Source organism: Oryzias melastigma, linkage group LG15 (assembly GCF_002922805.2).
Source record: "Oryzias melastigma strain HK-1 linkage group LG15, ASM292280v2, whole genome shotgun sequence".
Taxonomy (NCBI): domain Eukaryota; kingdom Metazoa; phylum Chordata; class Actinopteri; order Beloniformes; family Adrianichthyidae; genus Oryzias; species Oryzias melastigma.
In genome coordinates, this window is record NC_050526.1 from 12,001,939 (window position 1) to 12,026,347 (window position 24,409).

General features: G+C 41.8%; 1 protein-coding gene across 1 annotated transcript in view; it reads left to right on the forward strand.

Annotated features, from left to right (window-relative positions):
• The window catches only part of thada (THADA armadillo repeat containing), a 129,669-nt gene that overhangs the window by 102,674 nt on the left and 2,586 nt on the right, over positions 1 to 24,409 (forward strand). The window contains exons 33-36 of the mRNA XM_024296872.2: positions 4,633 to 4,705; positions 5,110 to 5,260; positions 5,348 to 5,470; positions 24,236 to 24,405. Coding sequence (XP_024152640.1) covers positions 4,633 to 4,705; positions 5,110 to 5,260; positions 5,348 to 5,470; positions 24,236 to 24,405 — 517 coding nt within the window. The remainder of the gene's footprint in view (positions 1 to 4,632; positions 4,706 to 5,109; positions 5,261 to 5,347; positions 5,471 to 24,235; positions 24,406 to 24,409) is intronic.

The following is a 24,409-nucleotide window of genomic DNA, read 5'->3' on the forward strand; positions in this document are numbered from 1 at the left end:
GTAAATCAAATAAAGAAACTTCCAAACACTTGAAATATTTTAAACATTCAGTTTACCTGATGAGATCCAAGACGTTTTTCACAGTTTGGTCTGTCTGCTTCAGCGCACGGCATAAATTCGCTGGACTGTAGGCTCCCCTCGACTTCAATATATTACGAGAAAAAAGTCGTAAATTTACGAGATTAAAAGTCGTAATATTACTTTTTTTTTTTTTTTTTTGTGGCCCTAATACTCCGTCGTATAAAAGTGTACTTTTGAATTTTGATTATATAATTTTTAGCCAAAATAAATAAAAAAAAAACATGTAATTTTCTAGGACATAGTTTCCGCAGAGCAGCAGGAGTTCAGCTCTGAGTTATAGGCAGGACTCTTAGCATACAGTAAAGCTGCCTCCACTTCCCATCATCCCTTTGTGTACACTCTCCCATTAGCTTACAGCCCCTCAAACCTTCAACCTAACATTACAGTGCAACAGAAATGGCGATCAATATTGGAGCTGTACAGTTCTGATCCAGATTCCAGCTCAGACAAGGAAAACAAAGACGTTCATGGATCTGTTTCTCTGCCAGTGGATGCATCAGGATGGAGCGGAGAGCTTATGACTCGCCATTGTACCTTCTGCGCCCCACCAGCAAGCTTTTTCATCATTTTACATCTGCTTCTTATTCACAGCAATTTGAAAAAAGAAAAACTCAGAAATTCAATTTTGAGTTTAACTGTCTTTATGTTTATCCTCCATCTTTAGAAAAATGCCACAAGAACATGTTAAAAACGGCTAAAACTTCATCTGAGTGGGTCTTTAACGGAGGGTCTACGTATGAAAACACTGCAGTTGGTTGTGTTTTTGTATAGATATGGACAAAACACTGTCACCAGTTCCAGTCAGAGTAGGACAGTTATGCAAAGAGACTTTTATTTTCAGAAAGGAGGGAAATATTCTGATGACACCAGTGTCTCCTTAGAGGATTGAGCTTGTGTTTCTCCGTGTCGTAATCCCTCAGCACCAGTTTGAAACACACACAAAAAAACTCTCAGATTAACCACATTTTAATTCAATCACACTGAGTTTATGTCGCAAACGTTACACAGTATCCAGGTTAATTATCCCTGAAATGAATGTTGAGTACCATTTCTGATAATGTGTGAAATTTGACGATTTTCACATTTTCACACAGCATGGGGAAAAAAAAGTTTCTTTTTGAGAAATCTTCACAAAATTTCACAATCATACACTACCAGGTTAAGTCTAGAACCAAAACTGTAGTTTTGTTGACCTTAGAAAGAGACCACCATCTTGAATCTTCCCCCAAAAATCCCCTTTAGCACCAATTCCAAATTTAAACTCCTCCTAGGGACTTTGGAGACTGTCGATTTTGAACAGTGTTTGTATGCCAAACTCGAAAATGTGGTGTTCATCTTTTGATTGCACATTGTTACTGGAATATAGAGAAAATGTAATCCATGGCTCAAGCTGAGCAAAACAATATAACATACAATATGATCATATTAGGGATGTGGGCGTGGTCAACAAAAAGCCTCCGTTGCCAAGGAAATCCAAAAATGTACTTGTGCCGATTCTTCTGAAAATTATATAGCCCTGTTCGTCACCCTGAGGCGTCCAAAAAATAAAATGGTTGCTATGGAGATAAAAGTATCAGAAAGCCACCATTTTGACAAAAAATGGGTGTTTTTCCACTAAATGGTCTGCAGCTCTGACCATGCAGGCAGAGGGGGAGGGGGAGAGTGAAGAGCCTTAAGTCGTTTAGCCATACAACTTGACAAAACAGCTAACTTTGTTTTGTCACGTATCTGGTGTTTTTGTCTCCTTACACCTCATGGTGGATTGCACCTTTGACCACCTTTTCTGTGGTCGTTTGGCTGCTCTGGTCGCTCCCTCCTGTCCTTGGAGTAAGCGAACTGCCTGCAGAACTGCACTGGAGTTGGTGGATTCTGGTGCGGTTCAGTTGTGATGTGATCCCTTTTTTATGCAAAAGTTTGTTAAACTTTGGTTCTAAACTGCCACACTATAAATAAATTGAATTGAATTTTTGAGCTTTTTGAGAACTTTTCCTTAAATTGTTGGTCATTTCATTTTTTTCAGAAGGTTGTTTGTTCCTTAGTTTCCATCAGTCCTAAAGGTGTCTGTTTGAAGCTTTGATAGATGGACTAACAGGGAGAAGATGAAGCCACAGACTCCTCCTCCTCTCCTCAGGTTTTGTTTTCCTGGGCTGTGAAAGGGTCTTCATTCAGAGTCTGCATCCATGGGGGGCGTAGAGGGTCACTGCCTGCACCTGGCTGCTCCTCGGCTCTTCTTTCTTCCCTGCATGTTTTTGCGTTCTTTGTGCGCCTCAGAGGTGCTTCGCTTGCCAAAAGTCCACCAGCAGTGAAAGACCAGCAGCGCCGAGATGAAATAGAGGGCATGGAAACGTTTATGTGGGTGAAAACTGATATTTGTTCCCTCAAAGGCCTTTATTTGCACCATTAGACGTCCATTAGATTATTCACACCTGCCGGGCCCTCAGCGGTATTTTGGGCAGAGCTGCAGGACTGCACACCTCCCTCTTTTGAGCTGCACACTGGATTGGCACATGCTGTTCCAGTATGTGTGTGTGTGTTTGTTTATACAGTAAGCCCTTTGACATGCACCGACACACACACACCTTCCTTTACAAGCAGTTGCAGTGCTTTTCTCACCCCGGACAAGAGAATACAGGCTTGAACAAGGATTGGATTACAAAGGCCTCTGAAGCCTTTTCCTGGCCACAATCTCTGGACCCAGAGATCTGCTTTCCCTTCAGAGCGGCCCCAGGGTTATGATTAGAGCCGGACTGGGAGGAGATTGGGTTGCTGGTTGCCCTTGTCTGCCGGTGATTGAATGGCACTCTGCCTATTGTGGCTCAGAATGTTGTGGAGGTACCAGCACACTTCTTTTGTGGAGCACAGGTTGAGGCTCGAAGAGGCTTTTCTGACACAAATTCATGAAAAATAACTTTCTGCATCCATGCAGCAGATCAGTCAAGCTGCTGAAGTGTGATCAAGACCCAAATAAAGGAGAAGAGTGTCTAGTTACTTGCTTAATTCTCAATTAGCTTTAAGACTCACTCCAATGAATATGGTGTTTTTAACACGTTCTTGTGGCCTTTTTCTGATGATGGAGAACATATCTAGCTTAAAATTGCATTTCCGAGTATTTCTTTATTAAAATTATTATGAATCTGGAGCAAACAGAAAAAATAATGTTTTAAAAAGCTCCCTTCACCACTCCATTCTGATCCCTCCAGTTGTAGACGATTAGATCTATGGAAGCTTGAGGCCCGCCCAGTGTATGTCCCACACCACAAATAAGCTCTTTTGTCAAACAGCCTTTTTTCATCTTTTTGGAGCTTAATTTTTTCATTTTATGTCCTACATCATTAGAAAAATGCTACAAAAACATGTTAAAATCGCTGTTTCGCTGGAGTTGGTCTTTAAGGAGTGTGTGTCTTGCAGTTCCCTTGAAGCTCATTTAAAAATGGAATGTCATGCATGTGACTAAGAGTACCATGAAGTCTTGGTAAGGCTAACATACGTCATGATGTACGGGTGATGCTGTCCTACAATGACTTTTGTAGTTGCAACTGCCCTTATGGTTAGAATGGTGAAAGATGGACAGTATGCAAGATTTGTGGGGGTTAAAAACAGAAAAGATTGGTATAACAGGCCTTCGTCTCACCTAATTCACTCTTAATTACCCCATTTGTGTTACATAACTGTTTTCTACAACCTGTCATCTGTAGAAAAACCTGCATGAATATTTATGCTCACCAAGTGGTCTACAATCACCGGCCTCGTACAGATTTTGCCATTATGCAGCCCATATTCACCCTTAAGAGCAGTAGTGACCTAGGCTTTATTTAATTTCAGTAAGGAGAGATCTTAGGAAGATTTATTTATGACACAAAATAGGCATGAATACGTTCATAGTCTTTTGGGGGTTACACTCTGGGCAGATGACGTCTTTATCCTGGTGACAGAGGCTCAAATCAGACATAGATACACCCCAAAGCCTAGACCAGGGGTTTTGACTTCAAAAAGGGTTCTAAAATTTGGGGCCAGACCAGGACCAGATGAATGAGGTGGTTTGGTAATCTACCTCATAAGGGAAAGAAATAACATCAAATCTGGATGAAAACATGTTTTAACTTGCATTAAAACTAATATAGAACATTTTGGGGTTTTATTTCAGAACTGACTTTAGTTCTCATATTAGTGCCAGTTGCACCAATGCCTTGATGTTCTTTAGGGAAAACTGTAAACTTAGCAAATGTCTTCCTTCATATGGTGGTGGAAAATAAAGCAAATAAGGATTATCATTATAATTTATTCCCATTTGACGGACCAGATTAAATAGTTTAAAGGGCTGCATTTGGCTCACTCCAGGCCTAGACGCTGATGGTGGTAGAGGAATGGAATGTAGAGCGATAGATGTCCATGAATTTAAAACCACTAATGAGGCTGTGATTGGCTGAGAAAAGAGGGCGGGGAATTTAGCAATTGGTTTAGTGGTGTGTAGATTCCAGCTAGATCTTTATTGAAATCCCGCCAAAGCTTCCCAAATGCAGAGAATCAGCTGAGGTTTGTCGTCTGTTTCAGTGTGGAGCTCCACTGTGCCGCCCTGACGCTGCTCTCCCAGCTTGTGACTGAGCTGCTGACCTTTGACCCTCAGGTACAGAACACATTCAACCATCACTGACCAACAGAACAGTTACACAAAGCTCATCATGAAATGAAGCTTCCACCACTAAAAACAAAAATGGGAGGGTTTATTCTGGCACAGTTTAAAGAACTGAGTTCATGTTATAAAATCTGTTCTTTTGTTGTTTGCAATGATGAGACGAGCCTGATGGTTTATTTATTTTCAAGAAAGCTTCATTTGTTTGAAGTGGATCTTCACTAAAACAACAAATTTTCTTTAGCGTTGGCAATACAGTAATGTGAGACTATTTCTAGAAGTCTTTTTTGAATTTGATGTTAGTCCATCTGCCATCAGGACAAATTAAACAGAAAAACACTTTACATTTATTATTAAATAAATTAGACTAATCAGTGCTGTCTTTCTAATTATTTAAGTGCTCAAGTGCAGTAGCTTGTTTGGCTCCATGGGGGGCGCTGGTGAGCTCGTGCTGTGATGAGGAGCAGCCTGTGGAGGTGAAGCTGACGGCCACCAAGGTTCTGGTTGGCTGTACGTCCAGCCTGCTCACCGACCCAGCTCTGGTTCTGGGTGAGTCTGAGTGAAAGCAGCAACACAAAGGAAACGTTTGACTTGTTTCCTGTTTCCCGGCGGTCTTCATGCGAGTGTGTGTTTCAGGTCTGCCCACTACGCTCTCACTGTGGAGAAGTCTGTTCCTGCTGCTGCAGGATGAAGATCAGGAGGTCCGCGACTCTGCCTCGGACTTCACGTCTCAGGTTCCAGCTCACCTGCTCAGTACAGGTACGTTCTCCTGGATTAGCAGCAGTAAGCCTCGTTCATCACCCCCCCACACACACATATAAGCCCAGCGTGCATATAAATAAACATCATAAACAGAGCTGTTTGTGCGAGGTTTCCATTACGCTCCGACACAAACGCGTGCCACAGCAGCACAAAGCCCCCCCACAGGAGGGGGGGGCTGTCTTGAACTGGGCCTGCTCTGCTCGGTGACGGTAATCCCATCTCCAGAGATTTCACGGGTAACATATCTGTCCCTGCTCACTAATAATTGCAGTCGGAGTTAACCGCTGAGTTTCCGTGAATCTGAGGTTTGGGTGCAACTTAAACCCAACAACACCTGCTGGCTGCTTGTTCCCCACGAACGCCGGAACCTTTTTTTCCTTTAGAAATAGAAAATTCACAGTTTTATAGTCACGATTTCAATTTTTCCCTTTTTTTTCTCAACACAATGAATTAAATGTATTTTAAGGCCAAATATGTTTTCTTTTTGCCCCTTACATCAAACTGTTTTCCTACTAACAGAAAATAAAACATTTGCACTGAATACTGAAATGATCACAAATCCTTAATGTTTTGCTCCTCGTGAGATTGACCGCTCCGCGCCCGATTAGCTCAGCCCCCTCCCAGCCACTGAGCGCACACTCGGCCTCATGTGCACTCGTCCACGCTTGCACTCAGCGGAAATGGCCATTCATGTGCAGCTTGCACAGAAAAAAGGCAGAGACAGCTAAAGAATCAATTTTAAAAAAGAGCACGGCTCCCGGGCCGGGAAGGAGTCAGAAGGGAAACAGTCGTCATCCATGACTGTTGTTGCAGTAGATTGGTCAAAGTTGCATGTAAATGTAAGGTTTCAGGCTGAGGATCAAATATCGGCTTTGCTTGAATTTGCGATAATAATTATGTGAAACTTTTAAATCTGAAGGAGCTCCAAGAATTTCCTTGGAGGGGAGCGCAGATGAACAACATGCAGCCAGTCCGCGACACACACACACTCACAGGCGCACCTGTACACTCACAACGAGCCTGCATGAAGAAATGTCATCTCCTGCATTTTTTTCTAATTCAGGCACAGGCCGAGACAAACTAATTTTTTTTATTTTCTGCTCCGATGAACATGTTGAATCGGGTTTTAACGATTTACGAAGAATCGTTACATCCTTATTCCTCAATAATAATAAATGATCCGACATGCAGTTTATGATGGTTTATCATTTTTGAGTCTTCTTATATTATTTAGTGTCTGTATGTATGATTGCTAAATTAGACTTGTTCATTGTCTTTAAACGTATCGTCTTGAATGTTATTTTGAATGGTCTTAAGAAGACTGAAACAGAGACGTCCATGTTACATTGGAGTAAATGCAGCTTATGAAACAAACCCCTAGTGGTTGTTTGATAAACTAACCTGGCTCCTATATCTTTTATTTTATATGCTTCAATCCGGAAGTGTGTTTCCAATAATTTGACACAAAAATCGCAGCATTAAATAGTTTAAAACTTCAAATTTGAATGTCTGTCCCTTTGGAAAAAAAAGCATAATTTGTGCACCAAACAGTCTTACCCCAACATTGATGGACTCCCAGCATCCCTTGCTTCTCGTCAGACAAACGAGCAGCGCAGTGATTTCCTCCAAACAACTGTTTGTAAACACAGCCTTTTGTGCGACAAACAAAAGAAAGATGACAACCTGAGGGTTGGTGACATCATTTCAGCATGGGGGGGGTCTTCTCGGAACGGCGGGAGCTAACCGGGTTCAACAGTTGGGATGCGAGCGTGGGGAGCACGTGTGGTTATGTGTCAGCGTTTGAGGAATGTCTGAGGCCTGTTTTCTGAAGGAATGTGTAATGAGCCACTCGGATGGCAACCACACACACTTCAGGCCGGTTTTTATCCCCAGAGGAGCTCCATCTCTAAGCCCCAACACACACTTTCAACTTCCCATCTTCACAGCACTCGCCGTCTGTATTTTTCCAGCTTCTCTGGAGGAGTCACCCGTATTGTGTCTCTCCTCACTGATATCATCTCATAACAAAATACAAGAGTGAAAAAGACTGTTTTGTTTGAGGAATCAAACTCGTGGGCAAACTTTCTTCTTTCTGCTCATTTCCTGTTTACATGCGCTTCTTCTTTTATATTTGTTTTTCATGTTAATAAACTAGAAATGTTTTCTCTTTGAATGCGGAGTTTGCTTTCTGATCCAAAAACCTGGGAAACGCGTCGAAATGCTTGGAAGTGTTTTGTCACCAGTATTTATGCAAGCGTGCTCGGTGTTTATGTGCAGGAGCCCAGACAGGGTCAAGATAAGCTGTCAGCTGTAGATCAGATAGAAATAAAGGTCAACAGCATGACTTGGATGGAAAGGTTTCTTTCTCTACCACAGGAAGAGAACACAATAGGCATAATTACAAAGGGAGGTGGGGGGAATCCTCCTCCTCCTCCTCTGTCCATTCATATTCACAGCTCAGAGAAAGCAGGTTTTTTGGGAGACGGGGAGCTTTTAAAAGCCCACGTTTCCTCCCGGCTGGAAGTCCTGAGTGAGAGCTTGACTTTGACTCTGCAGCCAAACAGTTCAGACGGCGGATGATGATGATGATGATGATGGAGAAACTGTCGTGTGAAAGCATGCCATACGCTCTGCAGGAATGCAGCACTCTACAATTGAGATAGCAAAGTCACAATCCCACATCAAATGGTTACGTGACTTGGCAGGAGAAATCAGATTTGTCCTGCAAATGAAAAACAACAAAAGTCTCCAGAGGAAGTCGTAGTCCTTTGTTTACAATGGAGCCTATTATTGGGTAAAGATGGAATCTTCTTTTTACTCTAAACAGTGTCGCTGTGAGGCTGGAAGGGGGGATTTTACGTTTGAGGATTTGTGAAATCTTGAGTGAAGCTTTCATACAGACTCAGTGTGCTGCTCAGCTGTGGGCTGACTTTCAGCTCTGTTTTGGAAGTCTGAAGTGAAGAATTAGTGACTGAATTACCTGGCACACAAAAAAAATCTCCTCATGGATCTTAAATAGCTCTCAAATAACTTAGGCCACACTTGGGATGTGTTAATGAAAATGATTTCCTTCATTCTAAAACTTTGGATGGAAAAGCTGATAAATGTTGGTATCATTTTCTCCTTTAATCACACAGAATATGTTATTTTGGTGCGTTTCACCACTGAAATTATAACCTACATTTATTTCCAGCTATTTTTGCTTTCATGTAGAAATGTTAAATTCATTCATTTTGGAGTCAAAGGGTTTTAAGCGTATTTGCATTAAAATATGTCAAATGGTTAAAACTAAGTAACTAAATTGACTTTCTTGATTAATGTTCTTTCATAGACACCTGTTGAATTTAAAAGCAGTACACAGATGATAAAACCCTGGTCTGCCAAGAGAGATGTCTGTAACAGAAAGCTGGTGACAAAACACCCGCACTCAACTTTTAGCCAATCAATGTAATTTAACACGGCCTCAGTTTTTTCCTCAAGTATCATGGCTTGTTGAACCCAAAAGGACCCAGTCATCCGCAAAATAACTGGAGCTCCCTAAGCCAAACACTGTTAGCCATTGGGAGTCTTAAAAAAAATTGTCCGTATCGGTCACAACTGTAATGTGGGCAACAAATGGTCAAACCTTTAAATTTTTAGATTGTAGACCACTCGGTGAGCCCGTAAAATAAAAATGTTCATACACATTTTGGTCCAAGAGCATACTGCAGGTGACAGATCGTAGCAAATAAACAATACGTACAGGTAAGTGAGGGTGAAATTCATGAAACGCAAGTGTATCAGGCATGAAACCTGCGCACTGCGAAAGGGGTTCATTAGTTCCTGACCAGGGCCGGCCCCGGGCTGCAAGGCACCCTGCCCCCGTGAGACCCCCACCCCCAACCTCACAACACCACCACCACCGTTTGGTAAAGAAGCAACGTAGCTATCTGGAATATGTTGCACTAGGTATTCATTTACTTTAATTCTCAAAACTACCTAAATAATACTTCTTATGATTGTTGTTTAAAAAAATGGCTCTTCTAGTCGGGACTCGTACCAGGATGTCTGAGGTCTTTCCATGGATATATATATATATATATATGTGTGTGTGTGTGTGTGTGTGTGTGTTTGTATAGCCTAATCATTGAGATTTGGCGCCCTCTCCAGCACTTGGGCCCCCAGGCAGCCGCCTAGGTCGCCTATGCCCATGGCCGGCCCTGATCCTGACTGTTATGCTACGTTCCCAACAAGCATTTCAAGTTCAAGAATGGACAAAACTTTCATTCTTGAATGCACTTTCAGAACATGGTGTTTGCACTGGATGCATGTCCGTCTATAGTTGGAAGACGCTTGGTGTGAAATGCCAAACAGTGCAAATTTCGAGGATTTAGTTCTAGGCTTTTTCTTCAGCAGCTCTATTCTGAAATGGAAAAGACTCGGTGTCGTAAGATTCTGGCCGGGCACAAACTGCAAATAGTAATTTCTCCTCCATGATCAATTATCAAACAGTAAAACCAAAGGGACACCATCCATACATCACTACCAGGTATAAGTCCCTAATTGGTCAAATTTCAACCTGGTTCATCTTTCACTGCACGTTCAATGGCCACGTCCTGAAAACAGTCATAGAAACTAGCTTAGCGACATGTGAGCGCAACTGTTTTAAACACGCAAGTCCGAAGCACACATACACACACTTTTATATAGACTTTTTCCAATGGAAGTGAACTCGTGTTTACAATTCCGGTGTGAATGTAGCATCAGATGACCAGCAAGAATCAAATAGACTTAGTATGATTTTTGCATAGAATGAAAGCAGAAAAGGGGATTTCAGTGGTGTTGAGAAGTTAATAATCCATTAAGGTTTCTCCGGGTGATCCTACCTTCAATGCTTTGGATGTTATGGATATGGAGTTATTCTTAAAATCTATCATTTATAACTTTTCCATCTATCATATTTAATCTTGCCATTTTAAAAGACCTCTTTTGTTTCTGTATTGCTAACAGAATCCAATAGCTTTTAAATGATCCATAAGGAGGAGTGGTGCTTTTAAGGCTGTTTTCCTCTGGATTGTACTCTTGTTACCTTCACTGCCTGTTGTAAACACAGCATGGGCTGCTTAACGACACTTTAAAAGATTACTGGCTCTGCTTCTTGGAAACAATTTATTAGAAATGAGGGGTGTCTGAGATTTTTGCCTCATACTGTACGCAAGTCAATAAAAAAATAAAGCTTTCCGAGTGTGAGCGTTTTTTGTGCTCTACTCGCATTTCCCCGAAGCTTGCCAGCCAGTCTTTGTGTTTTATGACCCTCTGAAGCAAAGTCAAGTATCTGAGGTGTTAGCTGCTTCAGATGAAGGCGACAACTCGGGGCCCTTTGATATGGAGGAGGGGTAAAAATGTGAGAGCTGTCTCTCATTCACACACAGTAGATGACATGCACAGCAGCTGACCACAGTTTGGCAGGTTTAAGAACCGAAGTGTTGATAAAAAAATGTGTTTGTCACAGAGAGAGATTATTTTATTTACCTTAATAATGATTTTATAAACTTTTTTCCTGAAAGTAGGACTCCCCTTGTCTTGATTGGATCACGAGCAAAATAGATTTTTTGTCAGTTACAACATAAACTTTATCTGTCCTTAAGTGTCACGGGAGTGTGGGAGAACGATTTCTGAAGACGTCCAATCAGCTGAAGCTTCTCTTCTTGGCTGTCACCCACAGTGGGGCCTTTGTGTTGAGACAGGAAAAGCAAATCTAATTTAACCCCCACCACATCCCCTGCACTCTCCACCAGCATCATTGCCGTCACCACCCCCTCCCCGAATGCCTCCAGACTAATTGCGTCTGAAATCAAACTCCGCTCGTCCTTGCCGGACCTCCAACACTGTGACAGGATCTGGACAGCCGCAGAGGGGTTTGGATGGAGCCTGAAAGGTGACATTGATTATGCTTCTGACCGAGAACAAAACAAACAGCTACAGTCAGATCGTCTGTTCAGGATCTTTGAGAGAGAGATTAGTTTTATTGCAGCTGCCAACCTTGAAAATCAAATCCCTTATAGTAATTATCTTTCAATGACTCTTCAGGGGTTGGTATTGCCAAAAACAATTGAGTACTGACCAAGAACATCCCACTTCAACTCTCATTTACTGATGACCTGCTTACTCCACTGTTTCCACCCATAAAACTGGGTGCTTGAGTCTCAAACCCACTTTTGGTTTAATGGATAGCCTGCTTGCGTTCACAACATTCACAGTATATGAGAACTGGACTAACTGACTCCTCCCCCCTGGTTTTTCAAACAGGAAGTACCCACTGGATCCAAAAAGCCAAAATCCCATAGACTTCCATTGAAAAATAAACAGCTATTACTCAGTCATTGTGTATCGCAAGTTATTCAAGTTATGAACTGACCAATCAGACGCCTCAACAAGCTCACTCCTGATTGGAGAGAGTGGTTGCCATAGAAAAGCTGACGCAGACTGACTCTTACTCTGCTTACTGACATCGTGTGGAATAAACATGGCAACATCTGTATCGCGAAAAACTGGCTACTGAATTGACTTCATTTCATTGAAGCCTTAAGTAAGCCCTGATGATGTCACACTTACTTGGTCCAGTTCTTATAAAGAGTCAATGGTTCACACTGGTGAATTGAGCGGTACGGGAGGAGTAGTGCGGGATGGACCAGTTAATTCTGGTGAGCCTTTCCACTTGGTTTAGCCTCACTTCCACTGAGCGATTTGTTTTCACGCACATGCGTGGTGTAGACCGCTAGCATGTCATTGTATCATTGGTGTGACGACCAGAAAAGCAACAACAATGGAGGTCTTCCAGCAGCTCGTCTTTTTTTTTTTTTTTTTTTTACTTTTTGTCCATTGAACTGGTAGCATAATGCTATACTGGTTCTTTCTAATGTTGTCATCACTTTCTGCCAATCATTGGGTGGCTAACTCCGCCCCAATCATCTCATTCTATTTTTCTATGGACCTACAACGGATGGGGGCCCTCAAGAGATACGGGTTGGAACTGTTTAACCAGTCCAATTCACAATGGAAACACTTAAAGTACTGGACTGATTCGGACCGCACCAGACTGCTCAGTGGAAATGAGGCTGTTCATTCAAACGTGATGACTGATGAAGCCACTTGGAGAAATGGTCAAATATTTCAAGCTTTTCCGGGTTTGCTTGTTTGCTCCAAACCAGAGTTCAGATGAACTCTTACATTTGTCAGAACAAAACGTACTAACAGAGATAACCAGCTCTGCTGCAGACCAAACAGTCCAGTGTGAAAATGATCTTAAAGAAGGTTTGTTTTGAAAACATTTTCTAATTCCTTCAGCATAAAAGCACGGCGTTGTATCAATGAGTAACAAATGTAGAGTACAAAATGTTTATTCACACCTTGTCTCCAGCAGATGCAGAATGATTTTAGTTTCTACATGTTCTTGACCCACTGAGTTTACCAACTTCACAAGGGCTCAACACTTTGAGATGTTTATGAAAATCAAAATGCTTTCGTGCTCTGACATGCTTTAAATTTACAGACGTGTCAATTTTAGAGTCTATAAGCTTAGCAGGGGTGAAACATGAGTGTGATGGATGAAATGCCTGAATCAGTCAGAACCTTAAGTTTGTTTTCCTAAACAGAGATATCCACCTCTGGAGATAAGGAGGAATTGCAACCCCCAGCATTTTCTGCAAAGTGGATGTCAAAATCCCAGATCCAGTCAGCACATGCAGACCAAATCCATTAGTTAACCCCACTCTTCCCTTGTTCTTCAATGTTTCTTTTTTTTATCTATGCCCCATTTTTTCCTCCAGATCATTGTTAGTATGAGATGGATATGTAGATATAATGGATATTTGTCCTGTTGGACCTTAGACTTCACAATAAAGGACAGAACCCTAAATAAAAGAGGAGCCTTATCTCCAGACAACACAGATATATCATCCATGATGAGGACAACTGAGTCTTTCACCTGAATTCTGAAAACCAAAGGTGTGTTGATTTTCTATTTTGCTGTGCTGTTCACTAAGAACACCCCCTCAAATTGTTTTAGGATTAGAAGCCTTTTTTTCATTGTACAGGGAGCACACTATTTTCACTTTAAGGGATTACAGGACTGAGATACATTACAATATAGAACAACCTTCATAAAAGCATCATTTATTTGTTCTTTTGCGTCTCATTCTTTCATATCTTTCCCTATAACTGCCTCTATACGTCGCTTTAATTATACACCCACTTTTTATTGAGAAGAGATATTGAGAAAATTAAGATTAAAATTGCATTTCTGAGTATTTCTTTATTCAAGTAGTTGAGAATCAGGAACAGATAAAGAAATACATCTGAAAAAAACTTGTATTTTTGATGTAGAAAAACTTCCTGCTTTCAGCTCTCAGCAACAAGGAGGGGGGAGAGGGGCGGGATTGCCCCATGCCAACGGTTCTGCCCACAACTCAAAGATGAATCTCTTTTGAACTCCTGCCGCTCTATAGAAACTATGTCCTAGTAAACAACACAGTTTTTTTTTTCTTTTTCAGTAATCGTTATTTTGGTTAAAAACATTATAATCACAATTAAAGACCACTGGGAACACTTTGAGAAAAGATCAAAAGATGATCAGGGTGGAATTTTAAGGCCTTTCAACACAAAATATGTATAAAGTAATAAATGTTTGCATAATTGATTCACTTTAGTTTGGGCGGAGAACATCACGTGTCTTAATGAACAGCTGACTTCGAGCCTCTGTTCTGCATTATAGCATGTACCTCAAGTTGGCACATTTTCAGATTTAGACATGAACCAGCTGAAATTCACATACATTTGAACCCTTGTGCTCTCTTATGGGTCCAGATGACCCCTCCCTTAAATTGATGAGTGATCCCTCCCATGACAAAGGTGGACAGGAGTTTATGTCTGCCACAGACACCAGCGAAAAAAAAATCCTTAAAAAAAAGTTCAGTGTGCTGTCATGTGGGGTCCAGATGACCCCACGTTTAATGTAAACAGGCCTAGGATAGCACAAGGGTAGATAAACGACCCTGGAGTTCATAAACTTTCACATCAAGATAATACAGGCAGATAGCATCAATTTAATTAAACCAAAAGATGAATTTAACTCAGATTTTTTTCCTCTGATAGTGCCTGATGTGACGTTTGAAGTCAGTTGGCGCCATTTCAATCAAACTGAATATAGGATGATTAGAATGAATGACGTATGATAGAGTGTGTAATCTGTAGAAGAGACTCTGTCAACAGCACTGCTGAAGGGGAACGGAAAATGAAAGCAGTTCTAGGCAGCAAGACTTCTATGAAAAAAATTACTGTTTTTACATGGTTGCACACCCATTTAATGCAGTTTCTTAATTTCTTCTTTTTATTTGTATTAGCTGTGGCATTATTGTTATTATTATTATTATTATTATCATCATTAATAGGTAACAACAATCTTGATTTTCTTGTAAATGAAAAAAAAGTTACTTCTGTTTAAAATAGTCTAAAACTAGAGAATACCAGGAAATCTGTAGAGTGTTAATATTTTAGCTTTGATATAATTAAACTAATTAGTATAAAAAATGTATAAGAAATGTCAAAAATTACTTTGAACTGTTACAAATTATTTTAAAGCTGAATAAAGAGAGTTTTTATTAATCTCAGTAATTGTTACATCTTCAGACGCAGCTCACAAGTGAATTGTGATCATTTTAGAAGAGACCTGAGGGCACCTTGTAGGGTCCTTGAGGGCTGCCTTGTAGGGTCCTTGAGGGCTGCCTTGTAGGGTCCTTGAGGGCTGCCTTGGCACACGCTGGTGACCTCTGCATTATAGGGGTTTTCTTGTATTGAATTTTACCAAAAAAAGAAACGCATAAAAATTGAAACCTCAAGATAAAATTCAACATTTTTGGCAGAATCTCCCTTTTTTAGCTAATGCTAATGCTAATGAGGATGCTAATCCCTGTCAGCAAGGCCAATTGAGCTTCATATGGTTTCAAAGTGGCAGAAAATGTGTGGCCCCGATTGGATTTGTCCACAGTTTCTGTGGTGGCCCCACCTGTGTTTGTCCACATTGGCTTAAGTGGAAACTCAGTGGACAGCGTGTCTGCTCGATACAGCAGAGCTCGCTACCTCGCTACAGATGAGCTGCAAGCATGCTACAGGAGAGCTCGCCAGCTCAATACAATGGAGCTCGCTAGCTCACTACAGAGGAACTCGCTAGCATGCTACAGTGAAGCTCGCTACAATGGAGCTCGCTAGCTTGCTACAGATAAGTTTGCTAGCATTCTACAGTGGAGCTAGCTGGCTACAGGGGAGCTCGCCAGCTCAGTACAACTGATCTCACTACAGACTAGCTCGCTAACATGCTACAGTGGAGCTAGCTGGTTCGCTACACTGGTGTTCGCGAGCTTAATACAGCGGAGCTCACCAGCTCGATACAGTGGAGCTCGCTGGGTTGCTACGGGGGAGCTAACTGGCTATAGGGGAGCTCGCCAGCTCAGTACAACTGATCCCACTACAGACTAGCATGCTACAGTGGAGCTTGCTAGCTCGCTACGTCGGAGCTTGTTTGCTTGATACAGCAGAGCTCACTAGCTTGATACAGCGGAGCTTGCTAGCTCACTACAGATGAGCTCGCTAGCATGCCACAGTGGTGCTCGTAAGCTGGCTATAGGGGAGCCCCTCCAGCTCCATACAACGTAGCTTGCTTGCTCGCTACATCGGAGCTCGCTAGCCTGCTACACTGCCCACCTGGGCAGCTGGCTAAAGTAGCGAACCTACCTAACGAGTGCCCACTTAAGCCAAGGTGGGGAAACAGGTGGGGCCACCACAGAAACCCATTTGGGGTCCACATTTTCTGCCCACTTTTAAACCATATGGGGCCCACTTGGCCTTGCTGGCTGGGATGCTTATGCTAACGAGAACACTAATGCTAATGAGGATGCTAATGCTCTGCTTGCTGTCAATCCTAAAAACTAAGAAGAAGAAAAAGCATAACGCGACTTTTCTTCCTTTCAACATAAACCGGCCTTTAACCCTTTCACACCTGAGGTGTTGCCGGCGACACACTAATATAAAATCTCTAACTTACTGTAACGTTTCAACCATTGACACAATCAACATAATTCCGGTAGATTCTAATCTACTGGATTCTACTGAAATGGTGCTAACGGTTGAAAAGTTACAGTAAATCAAAGAATATAAACGCTGGAGCTCCGATGTTAAAGGGTTAAGTTGCTTCACCCAATGTTTTATTTGGTCAAATTTGGCTAATATCAAAGAATCAAAGGAGAAATTACCATTTGAAATGTTTTACATAGAATGTGAAATCTTTGTGCTTATGTTTGACGATGACTACCTCTAAAAAAAATAAAAATAAAACAAAAACAAAGTGTACTGGTTTTCTAAGTTGTTGATTACATTTTTTGGGTTAAAACGTTCTGCTGACGAGTCATTCTCAGTGATCCAGTGAAGCACTTACTGAAAAAATGTCTTCAACCTGCTCCCTCTTAAGCCTTCATTCATCTGGATGACACAGATCACTGAATGGGAATAACTTGACAGAACGAAGAGGCACTCATTAAACAGCCCGGTTCTATTTTAGCACCGCGCTCCCTCAGCCATTAAACCAGAGCTCGTGTGTCAGTCATTTATGCTCAGAAAGTGCTGGAGAATGACTCAAACGTTCACTTTCAGAATAAAAAGGCACGTTTATTCCTCCTCCCGGGGGAACAGAAATGGGGTTTGTGCTGCTTTAACCATCTTTTCAGTGCAGCAACAGAATGAGATTTTAATTATTTGGTGGTTGGTGTGAAATAGAGTCGCACGTCTGCAGTCATGACTGCTGTCTGCAGGCTGTGTGTGTGTACAGTGTGGCCTGTGCTGATGTGGTTTTCTCATACTCCACCTGCCAACCTCCCTCACTATGCAGCCTTACTTTTAAAACTATATTGTGGAAATAAGTGTGGAGTTACCGGAAGTTCTGTAGTTTGAAACTGGAAAAATAGGATTTAAGTGAATTAAGTTGATAGCTTTGCTTTTGTTTGGAGGCTTTTGTTTTGAAGGGTGGGGTTCACTTTCTTGGCCAAATGCTGGCTTTATGTTAATTTCCTTGCCATTCTGTCATGTCTGAATGGAGCCTTGAGAAGCATTTGCATGACAGACGCTCTTGTCTACCAGAGTAAAAAGGGCTTTACTGTGAATGGCCCCTCCCTTTTTATGCACGGAGATGAGTTTACGACACGGCCCTCTGAAAACACTCATTTCCTCTGAGCAGCATCTCTCTGAAGTTTAAAAAGACTGCCGTTGTCATGGTGACCGTCAGATTATAGTCTGCTTTGAGTTGGAGATGGTGAAACTTGGTTGAAGTCAGAGTGACTGCTGTCAGGCCACAGATTGAATGTGAATGATAACCCCCTGTGATAGCGGTGGAAACGTCTCCGGATGCTGCTGGGTTTTTTGGCCTCGGTTGACTCCCTGCAGAGACCGGCCGCTTTTGATCCTCATCCGCTTCAGCCTGGTCCCGAGGAACAATGCTGCCACTAAAAGTGTCTATCATACATCCCAGACTATTATTTTTATGTTAATGCTGCTCCTGTTGTCATGTTTCCTGTTGTTGCTGTTGCCCTTGATCTCCACAGCGCCTGCTTTGCGTCAACCCACAGAGGAAGTTGGGGCTGTAAAGTGCATGTTTTATTTTCGCACCTCTTGCTATCTCGCACCTTTGCTTCCTGGAGTCTCGGCTCCAACCCGGTATCTGATGCTCAGGTCGTGTCTGCGCGACGCCTCATTGGTAGAAGTGTTCCTTTCACCTCGCCTCGGGGAGGCAGTGTGCTTGAAGTCATCTGCAGAAACATCAGCACTTTGCACAGCCTTCTCTGACTTCTGCAGTTCTAAAAGGAAGAGGCTGCACGGCCCTCTGGTGTGAAGGAATGGGCGCCCACCACAGTGAACACGGCGACACCCGAGTGTGGAAGAGTGCGGGGCGGGAAGTGTTTGGGATTTCTCTGATTTCACTCTCCTGACAGCCCACCGATAAACCCCTAGTGCCCCTTATCCTTGCTCAATGGGACATCCGACACCCCCTCCAGCTGCAGAGGCTCAGCGGGGATTTACTGAAGAGTGAAGGTCTCTTTTAATTCAGCCGGGTGACTGTTAATAAGAAACAATGTGACTGCAGTAGTCTGTGCAGAACGAAGGCTAGATATTACTAATTAACAGCTCGGTCACTCATAAGCCTCCGCTGAACTGAAGGCATGTTGGTGTTGTTCCCACTGAGGCTTGGAGAGGCTCTCTTTTAATATGTCGACTACACACTAAAATGTCTACAGCAGATCTTACACAGCAACAAAAAAAGAACTGAAACCCACGACTGAAGTCACTGCGTGCATGAAGAACATGAGATAAGCTCGTCTGCAGCAGGAAGGAAATGTCTAAATACAGTGCAAGATCTCACAACTTGATGTGAAACTGGTGATCTTTCCTGGCGATTCAAAATAAGTAAATGAAATTTGCATTGGTTGAAGTATTTGGGTGAAAGAAATGTTGCAGTCTGTCATACAGCGATGACCTCATGCTCTCACTGCAGCATCATTTTACTAATCTTTTCTAATCTCTTCATTGTCTTGATTCAGAGTTGCTTCATTTCCTGACATGGTCTAACTTTGAAGATGAGGACAGGTTTTTTTCTTTTTTTAGAGAAAGAAGCTGTTGTTGAAGTATCTAACTTCCTGACAGTGTAATCAATACAATCATGGAATGATGTAATTAAAGTTGAACTAGGGTAAAATGGTCCTCTGTGGCAGATCCTGAGGGATTAAAGGCCTCCTCCTCTAGACCACTGGTCCCCAACCATTCTGCCTTTTTGTGACTGCGGACCGCTCAACCCATGAGGGTTTTGGGTGAGCTTGTTTAAGCATTTCTGTGACCGTTCAAAGGATTATATCCTTTCGTGAAAGTCACATCTCTTTGCAAAAAGGCACGATGTGGAATCACCTGTTCGGGTAGAATTTATTAGTTCTTTTGCGGACCACTTCTCTAGACGATTCGTGTCATTCTGGAGTAGGTTTTAGCCCACATAAAGATCCGTTTGGTCAAGGAGGGAGGTACTGTCCCTCAGCTGATTCACTAGTGTGGTACTGTGGCACTTGCTGGTGCCAATAGGGATTTCTCGAATTTTACCCATAAAACAAACTCTCGTTTTGCAAATGTCTTATTGCCCCCTGGAGCATTCTTTGGCATTTGTCATGTGGTATACTCCCAACACCACCTTTTGACTCCACAGTCCAGATGTTGTGCTTTATACAAATCTCCTGTTTGAGTCATTTTCTCTGTTTACTTTAAATGCTACAGATGTTAAGTCTTGGTTGAGTCTTTACCCCAGGTGTGTCACAAAAACGATGGCTGTAAAAACGAAACAGAAGATCATGTGACCAACTGGTTTGAAACTGTAACTGTGTAGTCTTTGCTGTGTTGACATCACCAAACACCTCGTCTTTCTGAAAGTCGACGAAAATGAATACATTAACAAACCTGATGGTTATCGGAAAACAGTTGTAGAGCTGATGATGTCAATCACAGGACCACGTCATCGTCTATGTATTGCTTAAGACAAACAGAAGACATTTTTAGACATACAAGTTCACAGAGGCCGTGATACTATTCCAACATCAAGCATGTCTCAAAGTTGATTATACCAAAATCGTCTGCACTGTAAAAACAGAGACCTTAGAACTAAGGCAAATATTTTTACCGTATTGGCAGATTTTCTTTACATGAGCCAAAAAAATATCCAATGAGATGAGAAAAATGGTCTTACCAAGACTCTTATTTTAAGAAACTAATTCTAGTTTTCAAATTTCAGAATTTTTCAAACTAAGATTATTTTGCTATTGAAAAAACGTTTTAAGATTATTTTTCTTGCAGGACAGAAAATAAGATGAAGGTATTTACTTTTTAAGATTCAGTTTTTGCATTGAGGGTCTGTAGAAAACTACTGACTATTTAAACAAACTATTTAATTTGATATTCACAAGTTGATATTCACAAGTTGATATTCACAAGTTCTTGTGACAGCAACAGAAAAATACCACAAATTGAACATTCTTTTCAATGTTTCACACAAAGTGAACTTACTCTGAAGTTTCTGTTTATGTCCAAATTCACCCACTATTCCTTGACCCATAGTTTATAGCGCAGGACTATCCAGTGACTGGATTCTTAAATAAGTTAACAAAAGTTCTTTCATTTGTTAAAAATATTCATATTTATCAAATTTAAAAATTTTCACTTAGTAAGCCATTAACTCAAAATTGTAATTTGATGAAAACTAATGATTTTAAATGTAACAAATTACAGACCTTTTGTTAATTGATTCAATGTTTCCCTTTTTACAGAGCGATTCAGACGCCATGCTCACTAAAGATGACACAATTCTCACTGGAAAACCGAACTGTATGTTACACCATTAAGCAGAAGAGTGGGGAAAGTGAATCGATGCATATCTACTGCATACCAGCGTGTTTACGTTGAAAGAGTCAGACTAGTGTGCTAAGTGTTGTTTTATTATTATTATGAAAAATAGAAATGTTTAGTATCATTTTTATTTGCTTATCAGCTAATTTCATAAAGTATTTTTCAAAAACATTGTATTTTGTTTTGATTTTGTAATACCCAAATAATATAGCAAACCAAAACCCAAAAATTTAAGTTTAAACTGAATCTTTGGGAAAGTAGTAATGCTCACTACTTTTTATCATTTTTATTCAAACAGCATAAATGTTGTCACCCATTGGCTAAAGAAAAAAACCTAGTAAATATGAACATTTTATGAACCCAACGTGTTCGGATGACGAAAACTTGGCAGATTTATAAGAAATAAATTTAAATACTTTATTCAATCATTCAAATGCAATGCATTGTGGTCTATATTTGCCAATCTAGAGAGCTTTGATGCACACTAGTTCTTTGTGGAGACTTCTGGGACTTTTCTAGAACACTGGATTTTGATATTTTAGATTCGGACCGTCCTAAAAAATGTCGAAGTCAGGATCATCAGCAGCTTCCCTCCATTTCTTCACCAGCTTATACTATCACCGCATTTTGTCTCACAGTCTTTCATCACCAAACAATACGTGATTTTTTTTGTTCTCCAAACTGATGCCAAACTCCGTGCCCAGTCGTCTAACGGCGTGAAACCCGATCCCCTTGAGAAACAAGGTGTTCTGCAGCAAAAGCTCGAGGAGGGAAATCACTTTAAGTGACGTGTAAAACCTCTGTAGAAAAGTAGATCAACTCAACACAGCTAAAATTTCCTATTGTGCCCCTTCATTTTTAGGAGGTGAGGCCCGACTTCAGAGGCAGGGCCGTCCCGAGGAGAGGCAGCCTCTCGGTAAAGAAAGGAATTTGTCACTCAAGATGCTAAAGTCTTAAATCTCCTCTAATGCTCTACAATCAGGCGCTCCGGTGTCCGCGCGCTCAGACTCCAGGCTCTGCTGCGATTTTACGCCTCCCTCTCTGAAGATGAAAACCAACCCGGGTTCCCGTGTTGGTGTGGGTGCGTTAACTGGACGTGCTGATGGGGGTCCATATACCTTCACCTTCGCTCTTCCCACAGCGGTTGTGTTTTGGCTAGTGCCTCTCAAAGCCTTTTGAAGTCTCTGCTGTTATCAGGGTGTCAGCTGTGGTGGGGGGACAACACACTCACAGCTACTGCTGCCTTTCCCTTTGTTAGGGGGTGGGGGGGCTCTGCAGTGCTTTCTAGAAAACTTTTAAGTAAACACACCAGCAGTGTTAGGACCAATGCTAACCGTTTAGAAATGAAGTAAATCTTTATTTATATACCACTTTTGACAGAGAACTTCTCACTAAGTTAGAGTCCGTGTTAACATGTTCTTGTGGTATTTTTTCAATGATGGAGGACATGAATGAAGAAATTTAGGCTTAAAATTACATTTCAGAGTATTTCTTTATTCAAATCACGAATCAGGAGCCGACAAAAAATAATGCAGTTTGAAAAAAGAATATTTGTGATTATAAAATATGGAACTCCCTTCTCCGCTCCATTCTGATGCATCCACCTGCAGATACATAGATCCATGAACGTCTTCTGAGCTGGAATCTGATCTAAACCGTACAGCTGGATCGCTCTGGTATTCCTCGCCACTTTTGTTGCACCAGTAATGTTAGGTTGGAGTTGTGAGGGGCTGTAAGCTAGCAGGAGAACGTGAAAACAGAGTTCTCAACAATGAGGAAGGGAAAGGGGGCGGAGTTACTCGGCTCCAATAGTCCCACCCACAACTCAGAGGCGAATTTCTAATGATTTTGTGGCATATTCACATTTAATGCTTTAAAAAATAGATCAAAAGATGATTAGAGTTGGACTTTATGAGGTTTGTGCTGCACTCGTTTAAAACCACATAATTTTTGATTTCAAGAGAACATTTTTATAACTGTAGTAATACTTTATGAGACTTTTGTGTCTCCTGTGAGTCATTAGCAGCTTGGTGGGAACTCCTCTTTCATAGACAAACTCAAAAACTCTGCTAAGACTTTTCAAAACCAACAAAAAATAAAAAAATCTAATCTTAAATATCCTGAAGCAACTTCTGTATAAAAACAAAGCCGATTTTTTTTTTTTTTTTAACTGAAAGTCCTTTTGATCTGAGAAGAACAGTGAAGATGAAGCGGTGAAGGTGACGCTGAAGGAGGAGCTTCTGTGAGCCTTTTGGTTGCATCCATCCCTTGGGGGTCAAGGCGCCTTTTGAATACATGGAATTAGCAAATAACTAGAGCAGCTGTTCAGAAGCGACCTCACACCACCCATCTTTCCCTGCAGCTCTGCTGGTTTTTTCATACACTATATTACCAAAAGTTAAGTTTGATCCCATTTCTAACCCATAGTTCAATATGATGCTGCTCCACCTTTTGCAGAGATTACAGCTTCAACTCTTCTGGGAACCACGAAGTTTAGGAGTGTGTTTATAGGAATTTTGGACCATTCTTCCAGAAGCTCATTGGTCAGGTCACACATTGATGCTGGTGGAGAAGGTCTGGCTCTCAGTCTCTGCTCAAAGTTCCTTTCACTGGAACTAAAGGGCCTGTAAAACAAGCCCGCACCATCATTCCTCCTCCACCAAATGTCACACTTAGCGCAATGCAGTCTGAAATGTCCAGTTCTCCTAGAACCTCCAAACCCAGACTGGTTCATCAGATTTCCAGATGGAAAAGCGTGATCCAGAGAAGGCGTCTCCACTGCTCTAGAGTCCAGTGGCGCGTACTTTACACCACTGCATCAACCTTTGCATTGCACTTGTGTGTCTTGGATGCAGCTGCTCGGCCATGGAAACCCATTCCATGAAGCTCTCTGCTACTGTACTTGGAATAATCTGAAGGTCACATGAAGGTTGGAGCTCTGTAGGAACTGGCTGAACAGAAAGTCTGCGACCTATTTGCATTATGAGCTTCAGCATCCGCTGACTCGTCGCCATCAGTTTACGTGGTCAACCGCTTGATAGCTGAATTGTTCCCAAACTCTTCCATTTTGTTGTGACAGTTGACTGTGGAATATTTAGGAAATTTCACCACTGGATATGTTCCTATGACAGTTTCACCCTGGGATTGACTGAACGTTCCTTCACAAATGTTTGTAAAAACAGTCTGCAAACCTGAGGGCTGGATTTTATACACCTGTACCCAGAACAAGTGATCAAAACACCTGATTTTGATCCTCTGGATGGGTGAGCCAATACTTCTGGTAATATCTGTCCTCCTCCTCAGACGCCGTGGCGGTCCCCGTGTGTCCTCCTGCGGCCCTGGAGGTCGGCGTGGAGCTCCTGTGTCGACTCTGTGAGCTGTGGGGGCAGGTGGGAGCGGGGATCCTCGTGCTCCTGCAGTGGCTGCTGGGAGAGGAAGATGAAGATGAAGGTCCAGATGAAGCTTCCAGTCTGGTGA